The sequence below is a fragment of the Cnephaeus nilssonii genome, assembly GCF_951640355.1.
Source record: "Cnephaeus nilssonii genome assembly, chromosome: 8".
Taxonomy (NCBI): Eukaryota; Metazoa; Chordata; class Mammalia; order Chiroptera; family Vespertilionidae; genus Cnephaeus; species Cnephaeus nilssonii.
The window spans coordinates 32,189,918-32,214,391 of NC_137079.1; the positions used below are offsets into that span (position 1 = coordinate 32,189,918).

The 24,474-nt window shown below is 36.6% G+C and overlaps 1 protein-coding gene across 1 annotated transcript in view; it reads right to left on the reverse strand.

Annotated features, from left to right (window-relative positions):
* MYO16 (myosin XVI) overlaps positions 1-24,474 on the reverse strand; it is a gene marked incomplete at its 5' end in the record, with an annotated part of 447,953 nt that overhangs the window by 191,774 nt on the left and 231,705 nt on the right. Inside the window, 2 exons of the mRNA XM_079779480.1 lie at positions 879-1,031; positions 15,210-15,282. Coding sequence (XP_079635606.1) covers positions 879-1,031; positions 15,210-15,282 — 226 coding nt within the window. The remainder of the gene's footprint in view (positions 1-878; positions 1,032-15,209; positions 15,283-24,474) is intronic.

Below are 24,474 nucleotides of genomic sequence, written 5' to 3' on the forward strand. Positions count from 1 at the left end.
TAGCAAATGACAATGAGGGTGGGGCTGAAACTTTCCATATACAGTTAAGTATACATTGCTGTCAGTTTGAAGTTATTTTTAAAATCTCAAATAAGTTATGTACTTATATATATCATGATGAGGGAGGGCTTTCTAGCGAAATAAGGTTTCTAATGTTTAAAATAGGTTGACAAGTTGGTAGCAGAACAAGAGTATTTTATCTTATTAAAAACACATAAAATAATTTACAAGTAAGAGTAGAAAATTAAATACTATTCTTTTCAGTAGCTGAATGTTATCAATTTTAAACAATGTTCACATGTTTTAGAGATATTATGGGTAAATCTACATAATCTTATATTAGTAGATAGGGACTGCTATTTATATGACAGATTTTTGTTTATATAATAGAAATATTGATGCAAAGATTCTTGCATTGCAAGGTAGAAACAAAGATAATTATAAACACTTGCAGATATTCTAAGAGGTATGCATATATATTTTCTGCCAGTTTTTTTCATACTTAAATTTAGAACTTTGAAGATAAATAAAAAAGATTCTGAATTTATGTTATGATCTTATTAGTCTTGCATGTTATTTTATAAAATATAAATTTTGCTCATTGCGCATTTGCCAAAAGGAGAGTTTAGTAATATAATAAATGTGAATATTTTTATAACACAATGATTTAACATATCCTTTTCTTTCAATGAATTAGTAAACCTTCAAATACCCCTTCAGAAAAAGGTAACATGCTCCTCAGTTGACTTTGAAAGATTATAAATACATAGAGTCTCACATAGAAAGATATCTCAAAAATAAGGTCTTTTAAAAAAATTGTCTCCAACATATCTCAATGCATGTATTCTGTAAAGTCACTAATTATATTACATGAATACCTGGAAAAAAAAATCCAAAACTCCGGTCTGGTTACCAGGAGAATAAGCTGTTTCCATGGTAACTCCCTCTTGTACACATTCTGTTTGCTCGTGGAGAAAAAGCACTTCATTGATATAGTGGTGTATCTTCTCATTGGTCATGTTGACACAAAGCTATTGTGGGAAAAAGAAAACAATTTACAAGACAATATGGCTATGCAGATCCACCTTTTCTACAACACAGATTCAGATTGGTGAAATATTGACTCAAGAATATTCAACACCAATTAGTCTATCAAGATAAAGCATTGCAGTGTTGTTGAGAAGCCAAAGTAAGGAGTTCCACTGGATACACTGTCTGATTATTTAATTTAAAGTATGTTAAAAAACAACAAGCATAATTACAGCATTAACTTAAAAATCTGTAGACTAAAATATATTTGAGGATTTAAAAAACATTTCCAATAAATATTTGGTCTCTAGTCAACAAGTGAAGATAAAAGCTGGATTGACTGTGACATCCCAGGGAAAGGAGAAGCATTTCTTGCCTCCTCATTTCTGTTGTAAGAGAACATGGGTTTCTTTCAGAAAGAATAACCGGCCTAAGCATTCTATTGCAGAAACCATGTCCTTTATCTGAAAATTTTTTGTCATTTTTCCAAATGTTTGTTTTCTTTATTCCTATTAGGAAACAAAGATCTTATTTTTTAACCTTAGTTTTAATTTCTTAATCTTAAAAATGATCTTAGAATGTTTTTAAAATTAAAATAAACCAAATCAGAATGAAGTCTTACTTCCCTTTAGGGCTACTCTCCTACTTTTCTGCTTTCTTTTTATAACAACAACTCAAAAGAGTGTCTCATTATCTCAAATTCCTCTAAATTTTGGTACCACTAAAATTGCTTTTGTGGAAGTCACTAGTGATGTGTGCAATTCTAAATCCAATGTTCAATTCTCAGTGTTCACTTTCCTGGACATGCCTGCCATATTTGACAGTGATTCCTCTGCTTCTGTGGAGCGCTGTCTCACCTGTCTTCCAGGACATCACTCTCGGCCCCCTACCTCACTGGCCACTCCTATGTCCTCCATCCTGGTGTTCCAGGGCTCAGTGCTTGAGCCTTGTTTCTTCTCTACCTACACCCATTTCTGTAATGAATTCACTCAATCTCACAGACCATCATGTTCCCCCACCTGCAACCTAACCACTGTTACACTAGGAAAAATCTAAAAGCCACTTAGAAATATTTAGAATTCCGTAACTCCCTGAAAATAACTAAAGGTGAATAATTTATATAAATCAAAATAACCAATAAAACATTTAAAAAAGGAAATCAGATATTTGCAAAAGGAACAATATCTAGGATTACATTTCATGTGAAATGTGCTGTACTTATAAAGAACATGCCATAGCTTTTGTAAATCCCGTAAGACCCAAGGGGCACCAGGAAAATGAAAGACCACCCTGGGTTCCTTTTTACCATGGACCCAAAGTCTTCTCCAAGCCTGGTGTCTTCATAACACCTGTTAAGTAGAAGCTCCTCCTAGACATTCCTGTCCATCAACTGGGAGTTCATGGCTTCTCTCGAGGACATATAAGAGCATCCGTTATGCTCTAGCTTCTAATCAGTGAGCCAAGTCACCTTCTCAAATGACCATCATCAGAAATGCTTTAATTCCCCATATGGCATCTGTGCCTGCGCATAAGGGTGTGGCTATTAATAAATTAAAAATGACATATACATAGGGAAAAAAGAGCCATTTTTCTCAAAGAGCCATTTTTCTCCCAGCTATTTGTGAGGGTGGGAGTTGATGGATCTCTAGGGATAAGAAGAAGTCACAGCTGGAATTTTTTTCAGGGAAAAAACAAACAAGCATGCAGGGCATTAGTCAGAAAACAGGACTGTGTCCTGAAACAGGGATGGTGTGCTGTGAAGTTCTATTCTTTATGTCTTGCCAGAGCCAAAATTTTATGAGAAGCTATAGAAAGCTCAAATGTCTTCAGAAATGGGGTGATTGAAGAATAGCAGGACTGCAGGTACAGGCCTACCTTGGCAAGATCTGAGGAGCTGAAAATGAGAGGCTCTTAGGACCAAATCTAGTCAAGATATCTAATCTAGTTCAATGATGAACTTTTTTTTTTATTGTCTAAAGTTTTACATGTCTTCTTTTACCCCAATTGAACCCCTCCCCCAGCCATTCCCACCCGGGGAAGCCCCCACCGCCCCAGTGTCTGTGTCCATTGGTCACGCTAATATGCATGCATACAAGTCCTTTGGAACTTACATCAATATTTTATTATTAACTAGTGGCCTGGTGCATGAATTCGTGCTGGGGGGGGGGGTGCTCCCTCAGCCCAGCCTGCACCCTCTCCAATCAGGGACCCCTTGGGGGATGTCTGATTGCCAGTTAAGGCCCGATCCCACAGGGAGGCCCTGCCCACCCTTCTGGGGCTCTAGGATCAATGGCAGAGCAGAAGGAGGTCCTTCCCACCCTGCCTGGGCTCTGCCATTAATCCCTGCTCACAGGGAGGCCCTGTCCACCAGCCTGGGCTCTGCCATTAATTCCCTTTTGGGGCTCTGGGATCAATGGTAGAGCAGAGAGAGGCCCTGCCCGCCCAGCCAGGGCTCTGGATGGGCCCCATCGCCGCCCACAGGGAGGCCCTGTCTGCCCTGCCCACCCTGCCACGGCTTTGTGATCAATGCTGCGCAGAGGAAGGCCCTACCAACCTGCCCGGGACTCTGCGATGGGCCCTCCCAGCCTTGGCGGCTTGCCTAGGCTCTCGCAGCCATGGCTTTGTCCAGAAGGTTGTCCAGAGGGTAGTCCAGAATATGTCTGGTCTAATTAACATATTACCCTTTTATTAGTATAAATCAGTGATGGCGAACCTATGACACGCGTGTCAGCACTGACACGCGTAGCCATTTCTGATGACATGCGGCCGCATGCCGAGGATGAAACATTTGCTGCTCCTGAGGATGAAACATTTGTGACTAGAGTCTTGGAGTTAGTTTTTTCCTCAAAGTGACACACTACTCGAGTTATGCTCAGTTTTTTGGCGAAGTTTGACACACCAAGCTCAAAAGGTTGCCCATCACTGGTATAGATACTAGAGGCCCAGTGCACGAGATTCACAGTTCAGGAGCCCTCGGGGGATGTCCAACTGCCAGCATGGGGAGCGGACCTAAGGCGGCAATTAGACATCCTTAGCGCTGCTGCGGAGGGAGGAGAGGCTCCCACTACCACCAATGCGCTCGCCAGCCGTGAGCCCGGCTTCTGGGCTTCTGGCTGAGCGGTGCTCCCCCTGTGGGAGCACACTGACCACCAGGGGGCAGCTCCTGCATTGAGCATCTGCCTCCTGGTGGTCAGTGGGTGTCATAGCGACCGTCCTTCCACTGTTCAGTCGATTTGCATATTACCCTTTTAGTATATAGGATAATAGATGGAGAATAATCAATAAAATAGAAATACACTAAATAAAAAATTTAAATAACTTCATTAAAAATAAGACTTATATGTACAGTATATCTTTTTTTTTAAATATATTTTATTGATTTTTTACAGAGAGGAAGAGAGAGGGATAGAGAGTCAGAAACATCGATGAGAGAGAAACATTGATCAGCTGCCTCTTGCACACCCCCTGCTGGGGATGTGCCCACAACCAAGGTACATGCCCTTGACCGGAATCGAACCTGGGACCCTTGAGTCCACAGGCCGACGCTCTATCCACTGAGCCAAACCGGTTTCGGCTGTACAGTATATCTTGATACCCAAAGAGTAACAAATATAATTCTTAGCTCCAGGTCAGAAATGATGACCCAGGACTATTGCCCTTGTCTCCAATACTTTTTTTGCACTTCTGCTTCACAGTGAAAAAATGGTTTCTGTGATTTGATGATAAATAAATGTCTATAGTTTTAATTAGCTTCTCTATTTCTTTTGATTACAAAATAAAATCTAAGTGAAAAATAGAATATGAACCACACCACATTGGTTCTGTCTTGGAAGTTATTGTAAAACCTAAAAAATAAAATAAAATAAATAAATAAAATAAAATAAAATTGAGAGAATTTTCTTAAACTTAGAAACACTATTTGCATCATCTTCTTCTTCCTAACCTTCCATCCATGATATCTGGAATTAATTGAATTTTCTTATTTCTAACTGACATGGCCAGTAGTTATAGAACTTTTCCTCCCTGCCTCTTGACAACTAGATTTCATGAGTTATACACAAACCTAAAAGTTTTGTATATTTAAAACTAAATGTTTCTTAAATTTGCACTTTTACTGGTTAATTCTCTGAATATAAAAAATGCTAGAACTACAGTCACTTTAGGTGAGAACATAGCATATAGAAAATTTAACTTGACATGCTTGGTTGTCGAGGCAAAAACAATTAACTATGAATACAGACCAACAAATTCTGTATATTATGGGCCCTCTGTATATTAAAGGAGGGATGGAATACAGAAACATATGCACTTCTTTATAATTCATACAGTCTAGCACATTCATCCTCTTGTATTTTTTTCATCAAAACTAAGTGGTATCAGTAAATTAATAGTTGTGTTTATGTCTAGGAATGATTCTGGAAAGACAAATCATTTTCCATAAAACTGTGTAGCATCTGTCCACAGTAGTATCCCCACTGTGAAAGAAAAACATTTAATTGTCACTCTAATTTTAATAATAATTAAAAACAGAAAGTTCTGAAAATTGTTGTTAGAGAAAAAAAATGAAAATTTTAAAAATTAGTTCACTTTGCTTAAAAAATATTTTGATGTTTTCCATTAATCTAATAATGTGTTCAACCCTCTAATGCTAAAGTAATTTTGTTACTAAAAATTAATAAAGATTGTTAAATGTGGGGTGAAATACTTACAGAAAATGAATGACTCCATTATGGAATAGAACCATTAAAAATATTCTCTTTGATTATAAGATATACACCACTGTAATTATTTTAACTTTTGATTTTAAAAAGTATATTAAATCATTTAAGATAACATAAATAGATCCTCTATCTCAGGGGCTTGATTTAAAAGTAGTTATGTAAGGTATACCTAAATATAGTATATTTTAGGAAATAGATTGCTCCAGGAGTAAATGCTGAAGCCATGAAATATAAGGCGATCTATGTTACTGCATGAAACAATAAAAAGTAATCTAATAAAGAATTCCAAAATAGGAACATTAGTGGCTGATTCTCTATTGTACAAGAAATGTCCAAATTATATAACACTTATCTTTCTCCTCATTTTGAGATGCTCTAATTGAAAATACTTAGATGGATGTGAATGCCTCAAATATTTAATAGACTTCTCTAATCATTTTGCATTCAAAATAGACTGCAGCTCTGTAGCTACAAAATAAATTATTTTTGATGACATCCTGAATAAATCCTCTTGCTCTTTTTTATTGAATTTATTGAGGTGACTTTTGTTAATAAAATTATATAGTTTTCATGTGTACAATTCTATAATACATAATCTGTATATTGTATTTTTTGTTCAACACCCCAAATCAAGTTTCCTTCCATCATCATCTATCCCCTCTTTGTCCTCTTCTACTTCCCCTCACCCCATCTTTCCCACTGGTAATCACCATACTGTTGTTTGTGTCTTTGAGGTTTTTTGTTGTTTGTTTTTTGCTTAATCCCTTCACCTTTTTCACCCAGCCTCCCAACCAATCTTCCCTCTGAAAGCTGTCAGTGTGTTCTCTGTATGTATGAGTCTGTTCTATTTTGTTTGTTAGCTTATTTTGTTCACTAGATTCCACATGTGAGTGAAATCATATGATACTTGTCTTTCTCTGACTGGCTTTTTTCATTTAACATAATACACTCCAGGTTAATCCTTGCTATAACAAAAAAAGTATGATTTCCTTCTTTTTATGGTCAAGTAATATTCCGTTGTATAAATATACCACAGTTTTTTATCCACTCATCTACTGATGAACACTTGGGCTGCTTCCAAATCTTGGTTATTATAAATAATGCTGCAATAAACATAGGGCTGCATACATTTTTTTCAACTAGTGTTTCCTGTTTCTGCAGATATATTCCCAGAAGTGGAAATGCTGGGTCATAAGGCAGTTTCATTTTTAATTTTTTGAGGTAACTCTATACTACTATCCACAGAGATTAATATCCAAAATTTATAAAGATCTTATAAAAGCCAACACCAAAAAAATAAACACAAAAATTCAATTAAAAAATAAGCAAAGGACTTAAATAGACACTTCTCCAAAGAGGACATACAGATGGCCAAGAGTCATATGAAAAAATGCTCAATGTCACTAATCATCAGAGAAATGCAAGTGAAATCAGGCAGTCAGAGAAAAACAAGTACAAAGTGATTTCACTCATATGTGGAATTTAAGGAACAAACTGAACTACTAAGCAAAATAGAGACAGACTCATAGACAGTGGGCAAACAGCTCTGGCGTGTGTGTGGTGGAGTGCTGAGGGATAGAGGAGGGAATGAGTAAAAAAGAAAAAAAAAGGAAGAACTCATGGACCTGGTCAATAGTGTGGTGATTTGGGGGATGGTAGTGGATGGAGGTGGAAGAGGGCATAGAGGGGATAAATGGTGATAGAAAGAATAAAAAATAAAAGCCACAATATCACCTCACACCTGTCAGAATGGCTATCATCCATAAATCAACAAACACATGACAGGTACTTCACTAGCAAAGAAATACAAATGGCCATTACACACAAAAGATTAAGCTCACTAGTAATCAAGAAACTACAACACCAAGTACACCTCCACGGCAGTGATAAGAACTACATTTATTCTTATTGAAATTACTATCAACTTGGGGTGGTGAACACACAATACAATAACCAGATGATTTACTTAATTGTATACTTGAAACCTGTATAATTTTACTAACCAATGTCACCCCAATAAATTCAATCAAAATTTTTTAAAGGACATGTATCAATAAATAAATCAACAAACAACAAGTGCTGGCGAGGATGTGGAGAAAAGGGAACCCTCATGCACTATTGGTGGGAATACCCTTGCTCTTGACTGTCTAACAGCTGACCATCTCTGTATGTATGCCTAGAGTAGTATTTTGACTAAGTTGAGCATTTTTATAATAAAAAGAAGGCATTTAATTATTTTTACTTGCTAATATTTTATTAAACTGAATTGTGGCTTTACTGAATTGATCTGCTGTTTTAATCAAAATGATGATACCAAGTATGAAATATGAACAAAGCCAGGCAAAATTAGGAAGAACTGGAAGAAGTCAAAATTCCACTCCTCTTTTTTTCCTTTCAACTCGTGCCCCCCGTGCCCCCCATGTAAGGTATAAAGCAATCTGCCCACTTTTTCTGCCTATGGGAAAGGGCTTTGGACTGTGCTTTTGAATAGAGCAATTGGAGTTGTTACTCTCCTGGTCAAAATGATTCTTAAAACATAACAGCTTTCTCTACTGAGCTTCTAATAATTTTGAAGCTGCAGCATCGGGTGTTACTTTGTGTCATAGGATGATGCTTACAATATATCTGAACCGTTTATTGTACATCATGTTCTTTTTATTCTGGGAGAAGGAAAAAAAAGTAATTTATTAAAATCCCCCAGGGAAAAGTCCAGCTCGCTGTGTAAAACTGAGTGGCCTGTGGAGTGATTTTTGACTCGTAGTTTTAATTACAGCGGTGCTTTCCGGAAGGGAACACGTATTTGTGTTTCTAACAGAGGAGAGCAATGCTGGGCGGTAAAGGGAATCACTGGGAGCACATGCAGTTCAGAATAGAATGTTTTCAAACTCACTGTGAAGTAATGTGTAGATTAATATTTCTTTTACCCAAACAGTTTGCCTTTCCCTATTCTAAACTGTTGACAGCACTCACTGTTTGAACCAAAGTTAAAATATAAAACAAGTACTGTAACATGAACTTTAAAACTGCCAGGAAGTATAGCTAGGAGACCAATACAAACAGAGCATCCTATGTCAGACACCAAGTAGAAAATTGGAAGAATGTATCCCACCAAACAAATGGCAGCCAAAATCACGGCAAGAACCTCTTTAATCCTGATTTATCTTCACTGAACTGTGTTCTATGTATGCATGTGGGTGTATGTTAAACAGAACCATAGAAAGATTTTTATAGGAAAATTAGTTTATGTATTAGAAGCATAAATATGCATCAATAATTGAGAATATTATGGATTTCAATGCAAAAACAGTCATTATTTTTACTTTTTAACTCTATCCAACAGAATTGTGTTTGTGTTTCTTTAGATTTCCAGGTATCACAGTGCACTTGAATGTGGGTGAAAGGTGAAGATTCATAGATGAGAATGAACAGTTATTACGTACTGCTTAATTAGCATGCTCTTTGTACATAAAGTGCTGTTGCTAACGGGTTTAATAATAAAAATTACGAACCCTTTGAAAACACGTTTTGGTAACAGAACATTATTGCTTATCCAGATGGCCTATCATTTGTATTAATGACAAACTTAATTTCTTGAGTAAATTTTTACCAACTGTTCTCCCTTTATTACTCAGTGAAATATATCGGAAGCAAAAATATAATGGAGCATGACATATACATCATGGAATTAAAGTAGGAGATTAATTAAAGCTGACTCCAGTCAAAGGCAGAGCCCCAGGCGTTAGACAGTGATTTGCAATCTTAGTGCACACTGGAATTAACTGGTGGCTTTTTTAAAAAGGCTGATGTCCCCAACTGACCCCAAACCAATTAAATCAGAGTGGGGTCCAGGCATTGATATATGTTAAAAGCTTTCCAGGTGATTTTAATATGTACATATGGCTGAACACATTGAGATAGATGAAGGAATAGAGCATACACAATCCATTAACTGATTTGCTCATCAATTACTATACATATATACATATATATATGAGTATATATGTATAGTAATTGTATATATGTATATATATATATATATATATATATATATATTTATGTGTGTGTACATGAGAGTTGAGAAGGATATTAGTTTGCAGATATTCAGTATTTTTCAAATATATTCAGCAAAACACTAATTGTGTAAGATGTAAATTACTAATGTCTAAAAAACAATAAAATAGAAGCCCATTGGAGAGACACTGGGCTAAGTTATTGAGCTTCTCTTCTGATCAGTTTCATTTGTAAGATTCTATAGTTTATTTTGCCTTCTTTGAATTTCCTATGATTGTAGAACCTGTCTATTCTCCATCCTTGTTTGGGGAAAGTCATTTATATTTATTTAAAATAGTATGTTATGGAGAATATTAAACAGTGAAGAGAATAATGTAATGGACTTCCTTCTACTGTCAATCATCTTCAACAATCATCAACAGTTACCAACTCAATGCTAATTTTGCTTTATCCATTTCCCTAATACCCACAATACTAGTCTCATTTAAAGTAATTCTCAGACATTGTGTCATTTAACTGGAAAATGTTTTGGTATGATTCTCTAAGGTATAAGAACTTAAAAATACATCCATATTTCCTTTATCACACACTATTTCTATCAACATTAACTTCTTAATTTCTCAGATATCTAGATTTCACATTACATCCATAACTCACATTTTTTATATTTAAACAAATCAAGATCTACATAATGTCCAAATATTTAACTGACTTGTGTATCTCTTATATCTCATCCAATCTTCTGCTTTTACATTTTTACTCTTGTATTTTATATGTTGAAGAAATTACGCCATTTGTCCTGCACAGTTTCCCACATTCTGGATTTTGCAGAGTGCACTCCCTGGTTTTAACATGTTATGTTGTCCTCTGTTTCTGTTAATTAGGAGTTAGCTCACAAAACTTCATTATATTCAGGATTTCTTCTTTCTTCTTCTCTCCCTCCCTCTTTCCTTCCTTCCTTCCTTCCTTCTTTCCTCCCTCCCTTCCTTCCTTCCTTCTTCCCTTCCTTCCTCCCTTTGCTTTTCTTTTTGGCAAGAACACTTGACATACATCTTGTGTTTATTGTCACTCTTGTGGTAATGTTAGTAATGACTGATACTCATTGCCTAGCTTCATTACTTAGTAGGAGCTGCAAAATTGAATTGCTCTGATTCTGTCATACGTTCTTCATTTATTTGTAGTGGGACTGCATCAAGTTATATTTTTAAATTAATCTAGAGAGAATCAGCAACTTTATAATATTAAGACTTTCTCTCTAAAAATGCAGTGTGTCTTTGTTTAAGTGTAATTATGTGACTTTCCGGAGCATTTTACAGATTCCCTCACTTAGGGCTATTTACTCATTTTTAACAATGCTTTCTTCAATTCTGTCTTCTGAAAAGTTATTTTAAAAATATATAAAAGTCATTGGTTTTACATGCAGATTTTACAACTTGCTACTTTAACAAGTTCTCTCATTGTTTTCATTCATTTGTTTTCTTAATATATAATTAGCTCTGGAAATAGAAATATTCTTACCATACCTATCTACTTTTTGCCTTGAATTGCTTTCTCTTTTCTAACAACACTGGCATTGCAATGTGTATAGATATCAAATAACACAAAAGATAAAAAAATAAAGCAAAAACTAGTAGTGACAGGAGAATATATGATGGTGCATATTTCAATTTATATTTTTTCAGAATTGGCCTGGTCTTGTATATACAATATTAACAAGGACATAGAAAAAAAAAAGAAGGTACCCTTTTCTTTTTATCATCTTTGTACTTATTAAGCATTATAAACTTGGAATTCACTGCATAATGCTGAAGAGTCAACTGGAGAGGCTTTCCTTTGAATGACTTAGGAGATATCCTTACAGTGCTAGAGATCAACTTCACATAATAAAAGAGAGTTTATAAAGTTTAGGTATTATCTAACACAAAGTAAGCTGATAATAATGTAATTACTTAATCAAGGTAATACATGCAGAGCTTCTCTATAGCTACTTAGGTACTTCAGGACTCAATTTTTAGCATGCCCTTCTCCACTGAATCATCAGACTAATGCTGATAGATATGGTGTCTGTTACTGTAAATATGGTGTTTATTATAATACTAGAGGTTTGCCTGCGCCTCGGGCCAGCCCTGAGCAGCTGGGGGGTTGGAGGACTGGGGGACTCCGGAGGCAGGCATGCAGAGTGGCTGCCACCCCAGTGGGGCTGAGGGGACTGAGTGCTGCCATCTTGTGGCTGTGGGCACCACCATCTTTGAGGGTGTGACAGTCAATTAGCATATTCCCTCCTTATTGGCTGTGGGTGCCACCATCTTTGTTGAGGGTGTGATGGTCAATTAGAATATTCCCTCTTTATTAGATAGGATATGAAATAGCTTGAAGTAAAAGTTCTTATTAAGAGTCAAAGAAAATGGGATTAATACTTCCTATGAGCTGAAAAAAATTATTATCTAAAGGATCACAACCATCCAACTAATCTTTTAGAGCTGTGGTTCCCAACAAGGGGGGGGCTATTTGATTTTTAAGGGGGGCAAATCAAGAATGAGTTATTAACGGTGAATTTTTTGCATTCCTTCTGGTTCTAGGGGCCTCATATACAGTATGTAAATATATATTGTGACATATTTATGGATTTCAGTTCTCTATTATATGTTTTAAAATTTTATTTGCTATTTTGTGATATTACTTCATATTATTATTTTTTAACAATTCCTTAGTGATTTCTTCCTCAGTATTTCAACTCTCCTTTGGTTCTTTTATTTTTCTCTTTCATGGATGTCATGTTCTTTGAAAGCTTGTTTAGACCAAGTTAGTGGCCTTTTAGGCTTCCTCCACATGAATAGGAGTTCACTTTTTGAATAGTAAGAATTATATGTCACAGGGTGGGGCATCAGGATTTTAGAGATGCTTAGGTGGGGCATGGCCAAAAAAGGTTGGGAATCACTGTTTTAGAGCTACTTGAGGATACCAAGATTGGAGATGCTGATGTTTTAATGTGCTTCTTATATCTCCTCTAATTTGTCCCTTTTCTAAACATCTGTTAAGTTTCTTATGGAGGAACAATTGTCAAGAACTACATACATTTATTCTTCAGCCAGGTAAACAACTAGGAAATACACTGTGAAGGTATTTTTCATGAGTTTATACGTAAAATTTCAATTCAGAACACAGTTGTTAAACTTCTAGTATATACAACATGCTACATCAAATACAACTTCAACCCTGTAGAAGGTGACATTCCAATGAATATCTAAGAGATGGGTCAAAAGCTCAAAACTGAATAAAACTAAACATTTATAAAGGCAATAATATTTGTATGGGTTAGAGTTTGAATATAATATTGGTTTATTAAGCATTTCTATGAAAGTTTCCAATGGAATAAAAAAATAAGAAAGCTCACAATCTATTAGTAACTCAAGAATCTAGAATGTAGCATTCCAATCAATGCCCTTTAAAAAGTTCCCAGGCAAATTTAGGAATTTGCTAAGTCCACTGTAAATGACTTGGGATTCATCACTAAGAAAATGATTTTATTCTTCTAAGTGGCTTCTAGTTACTATTGTGTACAATAGCAAAGCACACCTGCTAAGAAAAAGCTATCTATATTTTTAAAATATTAATTTGTCTAAGAATTGGTCTTCAATTTTATCCATAAATGTCTAAAACTACCTTTTGATTTTTAATTCATCCTTAGGATTTGGGAAAAAATGTCATTCCTTGTTATATAAAAATCTCAGGCTGTGAATCTGTTCTAAAACATATTACTCAAATATTTACCAGAATGAAAGAATAATACTGGATATACATAATTGTAGTGAAATAAAATGTGTTCGTAAGAAAATAACATACATGTTTTGTACATATCCGTTACCAGCACAGTCTTGATAGATTACTGTGTTGGGGTGTGAAGCAGGGTGCTGAGAGCATGGCCCCTAGTAGAGGGCTTGAGATCATTTCAACTGTGACTTCTACATGTTAGCACGTGATGGAGAATCCAGTGAATCTCATCACAGACATGAAAGTGTGTAAGTTTTCTAAGGTTTAAATGTGAGGAATCCATATGGCTGCCAGTTACCATTCAAACACTTCACTGAGAAGTACTTCACATATTGGCATACTACTGATCATGCTTTTAGCTATTTTCTTCCTTATTACTCACTGTTTTTCTTATAAAAAGCAATAAATAAGCACAACCATGAAGTCCCCCTTTTCCTATGAATCCATGGATACAAAAGTAGGAAAAGAGAAAAATATCTATGGTCTAGAGCTTATTTCATTCTAGTTTTTTTTGGAATGTTTTCTAAAATACATGATTCAAGATTATTCACCCTGGATTAAGTAACTAAGTATGATTTAGGATGTACTCACAGGATGCTGTATCATCTTTTTAGAAATAAAAAAAAGAGCTGAATTTTAAAAGTTTTTCGGGTGTTCCCCTTTACAACAGTAAGAGTGGCTATCCACCATTTCTTGAACAGGTACAGTGAGCCAGAAAACGTCAGAACCTCTATAACAGTAATCTTGTTTAATCTCACAACTGTGTAAATCTAGTATAATCCTAATTTTACAGAATAGGAAACCCAAGCTCATTATAGACCCTTCATCTTGGCCCAGAAGCTTTGCTAGTAGAAGTCGCAGAACTAGGTTTCAAACTCATTCTATTTAATTCCTTGTTCAGTGTCCTTTACCACCGCATCATCTAGTTTAAAGGACAGCTGGACAAGTTATGCAATTATTAAAAGTTCTCCCTAAACACTGGGGAGTTGTAATTCTTCGTGTGTAGCTTGGTTTTCTGCCTTTCCACTTGTATCTTTTTACAGGTTTATTTTTCTTACTCTGCCTGGTAAGGCAGATTCTATTTCTACTCTCTTCTTTAACACTTAATGTTTAGATATACTTAACTTGATCAAACTATTCATCCAGTACTATTAAGATACATAAACAAATTAGTGCCTTTCAAGGTGCCCTAAATTGTAAATCAATGCCTCTTTAATCTATTTCTATGAGTTTGCCATAGTCATATGTATGCCTGTCACGTAAAGATGAATCTACAAATAACAGCATTTAGCATAAGAGAGTATTTCCATTCTGAATTTTGGCCAAGCTTTCTGAAGATCTTTGCCCTGATTTCAAACACAGATGCCCTCCGTCTGTCTCTCTGACCTACTTGAAACAGCACAGGCACAACTCAGCGCTTCATCAAGCATTGTCTTTCAAAACAAGTGCCTCTGTTTCAAAAATCAGATTATGCCAGTTGCTTACAAGATCACATTAAAAACGATAAACTGACAACAAAGCAGGGACATTAATTTTAAAATAAAATGGCGAAGTGCTTCTTTTAATTATGTATTTGAAAGCAATTATGCAAACAGTCACTAATGAATTAAAAACAGCTAACTGATTAGAGGGGGAAAACATTATAAAGTTTATCAAATTTCAAAAACAAACACTTACTTGTTCAAATTCATTCTTTTGAAATTCTTCAAAACCAAAGATGTCCAATATTCCGATATCAAAAGTCTGCATGCTGAAATGAACAATGAAACAGTGAGTAAGGCATACTTACAAGCTCGTCCACGACCCCCAGCCTGTTGTGACTTCAGAACAGAGAAATCTGGACACTTAGCATACCCCTGCTAATTTGAAATACCAGCATGCAAATAATTACCTAAGAGTTTGATGAAAAACTCTGCAAATTAGACGGGAAAGTGCTATTTTAATGCCTTGATTCAAACAGAGAACATTTTAAAAAAATTGATTTCTAAGTTTAAAATATAAAAATACATGGGGTGGCTTAATATTTGCTTTTCTGAAGCAGTCCTGTGTCATCTCTAGACTTCCTTTCTCTAAAGGAATTTGTGCCCACCTGCTACGTGGCTCTCATCTGCTAATACTTTATCTTGTTAGATTACACAAGCAGGAATCAAGCAATTTCTTCATCACACATAGGTACAATATGAGGTAAATGATAAGCCACATGCTTATTCTTTGATAGAATAAATTCAGCCTCTTCAAAATTTATATTATGATCTTCCTAAAGGAATCCTTATGAATAAAGTAGAAAAAGAAAGAACATGCAACTTGGTCGTAAAATTGAAAGAAATCAATTAAGTACCTTGTAGTACTTTTTCTCGCCAGTGTAAACTACACTGGAATTTGCAAGAGTCTTGGACGGTTCAAATCACAGATGTTGGAACCCTCATAGAGAATGAAGAAAGAAGGAAGAAAACCTGGCTGGTGACAGCAGCCCTGACAACCTGGCTTCTGTGAGGAGTGTGGTGGCAACATGAAGGAGTGTGCATGAGGATTCTCCTTGCAAAGAAAGCCCCCAATGATGGATGATGATTCTGGAATGCTGGTGGCCAGGAGGGCACACCTCCCACCCATTCCACATCGCTGGTCCAGAGCATTAGGACCACTGCTCTCCTCCTTTTCTGCCAGTGGGTGTGATATCCCGTCATCATTATGGTGCCTATCATTCAATACCACCACTCTTGCCCATACAGACTTTAGTGGTTGTATTCTCTCCACTTGATTTGTCCAAACTACAGAACCACATTGGCAACAGACTCTATTTGTGTCTGGATTTTGTTTTCACAATCAGAACATAATCATAATCCGTTAGGGTCTATGTCACTTAAATGACTTTTTTTTAAAAAAAGAAAAGGTAGAGTATTGATTGTGTGATATCCTGCCTCTAAGATGTTTTGTTGTCAATGGTACAAAGATGAGCTTCAAATGCAGGAGAGAAAGCATTTTAAAAGCCCTTAATATGGACTTCACATGACAAAGAATATACAGCAATGGGGGGAAGGAAGAGTCATTCAATGGATGCCTGTAGGTAATGGATTTAGATTTAGTTTTTTAGAAGAAAAAATAAAGTTAGCTTTGTACCTCACCCTGTGTGCCCAAATAAATTAAATTGTACATGGTTAGAGAATTAAATGTTAGAACAAGAAACTATAAATGTACAAAGAAAAAAAAAAGAAATTTGATTTTGTTTTGCTTTCCATTCTGAGAAAAACCAAAGGAAAATGTTTAAAAGTATGATTATACAAATACAAAAAAAATTGCAGCATAAATAGTATAAAATGAAATTCTGTTAGAGGTATTATTTTAAAATGCATTGTGTCATTCATTCTCATAGATACTTTTCTCAATCTATTGACAGATGTGTCCAGTCAGACATAGTCTCCATTCATGCTTCTTTCCATCCTACCCTCTTTAGAATGTACACGGAGCTGGGCTGGGAGTGATGTTCATTCAGTGGTAACAATGATGCGGAGGTTTGGGCTGATGTGTTGCTTTGTTTTGGGTCGTGTGTGTGTGTGTGTGTGTGTGTGTGTGTGTGTGTGTGGTGTGTTTTCCATGTTATGAGCTTCACTGTCTCTCTTGCAGGAGCTTAGTAATGAAGCTTGTCAGGCTTGGGTGTTGTTTTGTTTTGGGTAGGAATCCTAGTTCAAACACATTTTAGTTAGATAACTTTGGCAAGTTACTTAAATTTTCTGAGCTGCAGTTTTATCATCTATAAAACTAAGATAACCAGTAATATGTGTCTAGCTAGATTGTTGTTACAATTAGAGGAGATGCAAATAAAGTTCTAAGAAAATCGCTAACATACATTGTACCTCCAATAACTGGAAATTGCTTTTTGAAAATCAGTTGTTTAAACTTGCTATAAAAATGAAGAAAGTGGCTAATAGAAGAATTATAAATGGCTAACAGGCATATCAAAAATGTCAATCTCATTAAAATTGCAAAATAATTAATATTTTAAAACTTAGGATGATAAAGTCTCATACACTTTTGTTAGGAGTTTAAATTGGTAGAGACTTCTTAAAAAACAATTAAGTTATATGGTACAGAGCTTTGAAATGTTCATTTCATTTGAACCAATACTTTCATATATAGGAACCTATACTAACACAATTACCAGAAATGTAATTAAATACTATGGACAAGAATGTTCATTGTTATTTTAATTACAGCAACAAAAACAAAAAGGAATAATAAATACCCCATACTAAAGACACAATTAATTAGATGGCATGCATCCTATGACAAATTAATTTAGTAAAACTCTCAACTTAATAGAAAGCTCTGTATAAAGAATAACCCAATCATATCTTCAGAAGATCTAGAAAAACATACAGTCAGGCTTAGACAAAGAAAGAGATGGTTTTATTTATTTCTTTTTACCGTTCTGAATTTTCTAAGGTTTCTACAGTGAAACAATATTATTTTTATAAGCAGTAAATATTCAATTGATGTTTATAAAGACACTGTAAATGCATGGTAAATGTTCTTGAACAATAAACTAAAAGCTAACACTGGAACAAAATTTATACCTTTTGTATATTTACAGTAACTTATATTATAATTTCAACCATGTTAAAAAAGTAAATTAATTAATAACACAGAAAAAGTTAATAGTAAATGGCTTAAACAGTATACCTAGAGCTGATTTATTAAAATTGTAAATGCTCTATATTGGGTATTATAATGTTTTTTATCATTAACTTTACTTAAGAAAATATATGATACAATGCATGTCGGGTATTCTGTGAAATGTGGAGGAAAGGACAGCAATGCCTTGAAGGACAGAGAGAAAAGAGTGTAGCACAGAAGTTGCCTGCTTGTCCGGTGATGGCAGGTGCAACAGGGACCCTAGGATCCGGAGAAAGAGCAGGGGTGCCTCCTCATGCTAGTCGCTAGTACGGATGCTGCCAGCCGACTTCTATCACGATCTCATATGTGACTTCCCTGTCTGGTTCCCAGCTGTCCTTGGCTGCAGTGGCCCTACAGTTACAGCACATAATGTTGATAGGAGTTAAAGAAAAGGGCAAAGCTACTGGTGACACAATGTCACTACATATGTCCTTCTCCTTCTCGTAAGGACGAAGACTTCCTGCTGGCAAGCAGAGGAAGGATGCTGAAGACATGCAGGTATGTGAGGGAGAAAAATATGTTAAAAGGTTCTGGTTCAGATTGGGGGAAGTAAGTTATTAGTACTTGAGACTAGCATAAACTTGGTTTAAAGAGCACTCCTTTTTAATGATTTTTTTTCAGATTTCATAGATACTGCATTCTAAATTACATTTAGTTACAAAATTAAAATGCTATTATTTAAAAATGAAGGTAAGGAAGGAAAGATCATTTTCAGGAGAAAAATTAAATGCAGGTTTAATGCATTTGAAGGGTTACTTTTGCAACTACTGACAGACATAATGTGTTCATTTTTTTTCTCAAAAATCTATTTCATCATTTATGATTGAATGAAATATGTGTCTGTTTTTGTAATAGCAACCTTGGCAGGAGGGTGACAAGAATTTGCAGCCAGCAAAGTGCCCATACTATGTAGCAGTCAGCATTACTGTCATCTCTCTTATTGATATCTTGACTCATGTTACACAGGCATTTAACTCAACATCCAATTTCTAGCAAGGAGGAGCAGACAGAGGTCATCTGATCAACCAGGATTCAATCCTATAGGCAAAATTAACATATTAATGAGATGGTCTGTTTTAGTTCAAATTCTCCCTTATAATTCTCCTGAGGGCATTCCTGATGGTTAACAGAATTGTCTCACTTGCATTAACTTATTAATAAAGTACAACACCTTTTATATCAAACAAAAAATATTAAGTGCCAAGGCATCTTTCTGGTTTTATTGTTGTTTTCCGTGAGTGAATATGGGAAGGGGTGAGGTCTGAATTAAAGAGAATTAAAAGGGTGAGGTCTGAATTAAAACATGGGTGAGCTCGTTTTATTTGGGCAGAGAGATCTGGTGGTATGGCCAAGTCAGATTTTGACCGCAATCATCCTAGGCAAGGAAATTAACTAGAGAGTTACCTAAGTTTGTAGTCATTTTAGGAAATAGCTGAATCCTGCTTTGCATAAAGCCCTGAGACTGAGCTAGAGTTGATTCAGCCTCTTCAACTGATCAGTGACCTGTCGGATCCCAGACAGGGTCAGAATGAAATATGAAAGCCTCCCAGGCTTGAGCAACCTGGCTGTCCAGACACACTACCCTGGGGATCAGAGAACTTACACAGAGGTTAGCAGTGCAAAGCCCTTGGGGATGTTGGGCTATGCTATGGCATTCACTAACTGCTACAAATATGCTGAAGAATTTAGTTAATATATTATATTTTTAATTAATAAGGTACATTCATTGTGGAGGCTAATTCTGCCCATTCTACAGCAGCTCTCCCAGGGATTTCTCTAGCCTCTGGGAGGAACTCAGGGTGGAGAGGTGTGGCTACAGAATTGCATCCTTTTGGGAGTTACTCTCTTTTATTCTTTGACTGAAGAAAGTACCAGAAGCTTATAATTTTCTGCACACATGTATGAAAGTAAGAAAAGAGACTGCACTTGCTGACAAGCTGATCGAGAAGCTGGGTGATGGGGTAGAAGTGTTGACCAAAGCAGCCGTCGGCCTCTTTCTATCCTTTGTGGTACTGTACATTCCAACATCATTCCTAGACACAGCCTTTCCTTGTACTTATTCTGCACTGAAAAAAGAAGTTAGTAAGTAAAATTTGGAAAGCCCTTGAGATGAAATGTGCAGGTAATTAGCCTGAAAATATGAGAAAATCCTGGGATGGGGATGGACACTAGAGCTAATGTGTACCAAGCACTGTAGGAGTATTAAAAACATTGTACTTCATTTAGCCTTAAAAACTGCCCTGGGAGATAAGTACAGTGACACCCCATTTTACAGAGGAGAATACTGAGATAGAGAAGAGTGGAGTTTTAAGTTATCCAAGGGCACATTAGCATTAGAGGAAGCCAGGATGTGAACTCAGGCTGTCTAACATGAGCTCCTTTGTATGTAAGCCCTATGAAGAACCACATATAGCTGCTTCCAATTGCTGGTCCTATGACCAAGTCTAATTCTGATAAAACAGGAAGGGAACTCTCCCCAAGGGTAAGAGTACAAAGATCACTTAAGCCGTTCTTATCAGTGTAAGTTAGTGACAGTCACAGCTGAAAAGCATCAATATTTAATACTTTTAATAAACATATGTCCTTATTTATTATAAGCTGCACTGAACATATATATATATATATATATATATATATATATATATATATATACACACACACACACACACACACATATATCTATACACACATATATATATTCAGAAACAGGGATCAAGCTACCATACAATTTACTCTTTTAAAGCCATAAATAATATTTAGTGTATATGCACTCTTGCATCCCTAGTCTAAAACAACCCTCATTTCAGAACAATAGCAGATTACTTAAGTAAATTATTACATCACTGTTCCACTAAATATTCTGCCATTATAAAAAGGGATGACAGTTATGAAGAATAGAGAGAAATGTGGATGGTTATCACAATAAAAAAGATCCAGATACAAAGTGTATGTATTGGGTGTGGAGTAATTGGAACCCCTCATACATGGCTGGTGGCAGCTGAAATTTGTAATTTGGAACATGGTGTGAATTCATCTACGAAAGCTAAATCACATGCCTGCTGAATGACCCAGAAATCCCACTCCTGGGCATGGATCCAGCGGAATGAGTGCGTGTGTCCACTAACAACACATGCCCAAGAATATTCATGGCTACTTTATTTATATATTCAAAACCTGGAGACAACCCAAGTGTCCATCAACAGTAGGATAAATAATAGTGGTATATCCATACATGTTTTTACAAAGGGACACGGCTCAGGAATAGAATAAGAATGAACTACCACTGAACTCAGCATTGTAGATGCATCTCACATACATATAACATAGAGCAAAAGAAGGCAGGCATAAAAACAGTGCACAAAGCCTTCTGGAGTGCTAGGTAGATTCTACATCTCAGTCTGTGTGGAGGTTACATGGTCACGTTGCATATGTAAAATCCATTGAAATGTGTGCAGAATATGTGCACCTCACCTATGTTATACCTCAATAAAACAATAAAAAAAGATATGCTCACTAGGATCATGACTATGCATTGGGATAGAGAGATTAGTAGTTGAGTATTTGTTAAATAAGAAGCACTGAAATGCATGTTCATGTTGGTACTATGGAATCTAACATGATGTTAGAATAGTGACCCTTCTTACAGTTGACCTTGACTAATATGAGAGGTTCAAGCCCCATTTATTAATATAAAGACATCAGCAGGGAAGACAATTACACACAAGATGTTAGACTGGCCCAGAGGTCAAGGAAGATATAGGAATACATTCTTCAAGCAGTTGAATATAATTATAGCAGTATTTATCCCATTACCATTTTCATTTGTATTGGAGATTTATATCTATCCTCCTCCTATGTCTGCTGACTCTTTTGGCAATTACCTACTGCTCTCTGAAAGCAGAGTTGCATTTCTTGGGAATGCTTTCAGACCAGTGATTTTAGTCCCTCCAACAAAAATAAAGAGAAGTTAATGTGTTCGATCAATTATCCAGCTAACTGAGCCAGAGAAAAACTAGAGGGAGGTTCCCCATTGTTGATGCATGCTGGTATAAGGAGAGGTGATGGATTTCCTTCAGAGCACACACGATACCTGAGAGCTTTTGGGAAAAGCAAAACAAAATGACAATCACAGCATGATATCAACACAGCTGTAGGTTTTTGTGGTTTATCCTTGCAGTAACAAAGTCAGTGACCAACTATATCATTCCATATGCCATACAATGACAAGTAGTGTTATATCTATACTAGAAGCCCAGTGCATGAAATTCGTGCACTTGGTGGGGGGAGTCCCTCAGCCTGGCCTGCACCCTCTCGCAGTCCGGGAGCCCTCGGGAGATGTCCTACTGATGGCTTAGGCCCACTCCCCTGGTGGTCAGTGCACGTCATAGCGACTGGTTGACCAGTTGACTGTCTGCCCCCTGGTGGTCAGTGCACGTCATAGCAACTGGTTGACCGGTTGACTGTCTGCCCCCTGGTGGTCAGAGCATGTCACAGCGAGCAGTTGAGCGGCCTTAGCATATCATTAGCATATTATGCTTTGATTGGTTGAATGGCCAACTGGACGACCAGACACTTAGCATATTAGGCTTTTATTATATAGAATGCCTCTAAATTAGGAGCTTGTATCATTGCATTTGGACTACCTTTAGTAAATCGACAACTATCAAAATAAAAACCTATATGAAGACACAGGAATTGTGTAGCTTATGTCTTTTCAAGGAAATGGTTAGTTCAGACTTATGTCCAGAAGATGCCCCCTCCTCTCCTGTTGGTCTGTGTCCATGGTAGATGACCTCAGACAAAGCTAGCCACAAGATTCAGGACTTGGACCAGGTTGACCTGGTGTGTTTGAGAGATCCCTGATAGGATCCACACACATCAAGGAGAGGATAGAACTTAAAGGAGAGTGAACTCTGAATGTGTATTTGTAGTTCATGTTTTATTTTTTTGAGTAGGGGTATACGACCAAGGTCAGTCAGGGAATGTTCAGGATAAAATGTAGGAAGACTCAAAAGGTGTGGGTCTGGCAGATCTGGTTTGGAAAGCAGAGTAAAACCAGGATACCAATAGGGGTGGGTAATCCAAGCAGGTTTGGTGGGAGTAGTTCTCAGGAGGCCAAAAAAACACTTCATTTGCAATGTTTTCTGATGTTCAGCTGTGATTACTAATTCCTGGAGAGGGAGTTCCCCTATGAGTGAATGCTTACTAGGCACTACTAGGCAGAGAAAGCCGGCAATGGCAAATGCTTAAGTTTAGTGGGTGCATCCCAGGCAGAAGTCTAGACTTTCAATGGAGTCTAGCATTTTGCTGGGGCTTGGATTTGTTAGGGTAGCACCACTAAGAATGGTGAGCTAACCTAGGTCATGATCACGAGGATTTACAGGTGTGATCTGATCTGCAACCTTTAAAATTCACCCACTAATAGTGGTAGTAACAGTTCTAAGACTTAAGGATCCATTGAATTTGACAAATTCTAGCATAATTCAGGTCATGGAGGACCACTTCAGGTTTCACCCAATATTGTATAAGTTCATGAGGCTGATTTGCAGAGGGAGCATTTCTGTGATAAAGCATGGTGAAAATGTTGTGGGGCTGCTGGCTGAGCCTTAAGAATGGGTCATTTAACTCAGTGGACATTTAGGAGAATTCCTAGAACAACTAGCTCTTCCTGGTGATGAAGACTTGCCTGGACTGATTAATCTTATTTTGCTTCTTTTTTAAAAAAAAAAGAAAATATTTTTTTTTATTGATTTCAGAGAGGAAGTAGAGTGAGAGGGAGATAGGTACATTAATGATGACTGAAAATCATTGATTGGTTGCCTCCTGCATGCCCCACACTAGGGATCAAGCCCACAACCCAGGCATGTGCCCTGACCCAGAATCGAACCATGAACTCCTGGTTCATAGGTCGACATGCAACCACTGAGCCATGCTGGCTGGGCTATTTTGCCTCTTTTTCATGTCAGATTGGTGCAGTAAGACTGTTATAGGCAGTTGGGTCAACTTTTGGCAACGGGAGGAGGGGTGTTGAGGAAGAACTCAAAATAACTGCTTTAGAAATGGAAAGGCAAGCCTATAAATAGTTGTTCACTATTTCAATCTGTCAATTACAATATATAGTGAAACCTCACCACTACACTTCCTCACCCAAAGGCTGGGGAGTTTGCTGCCCAGAAGACAATGGAACAGCATTTGAAAACACTAAGAAGGGGGTTCATCTCAGCATCTCTCAAATCACCTGTAAAATGAAGAGCTCACCTTCTAGCAATCA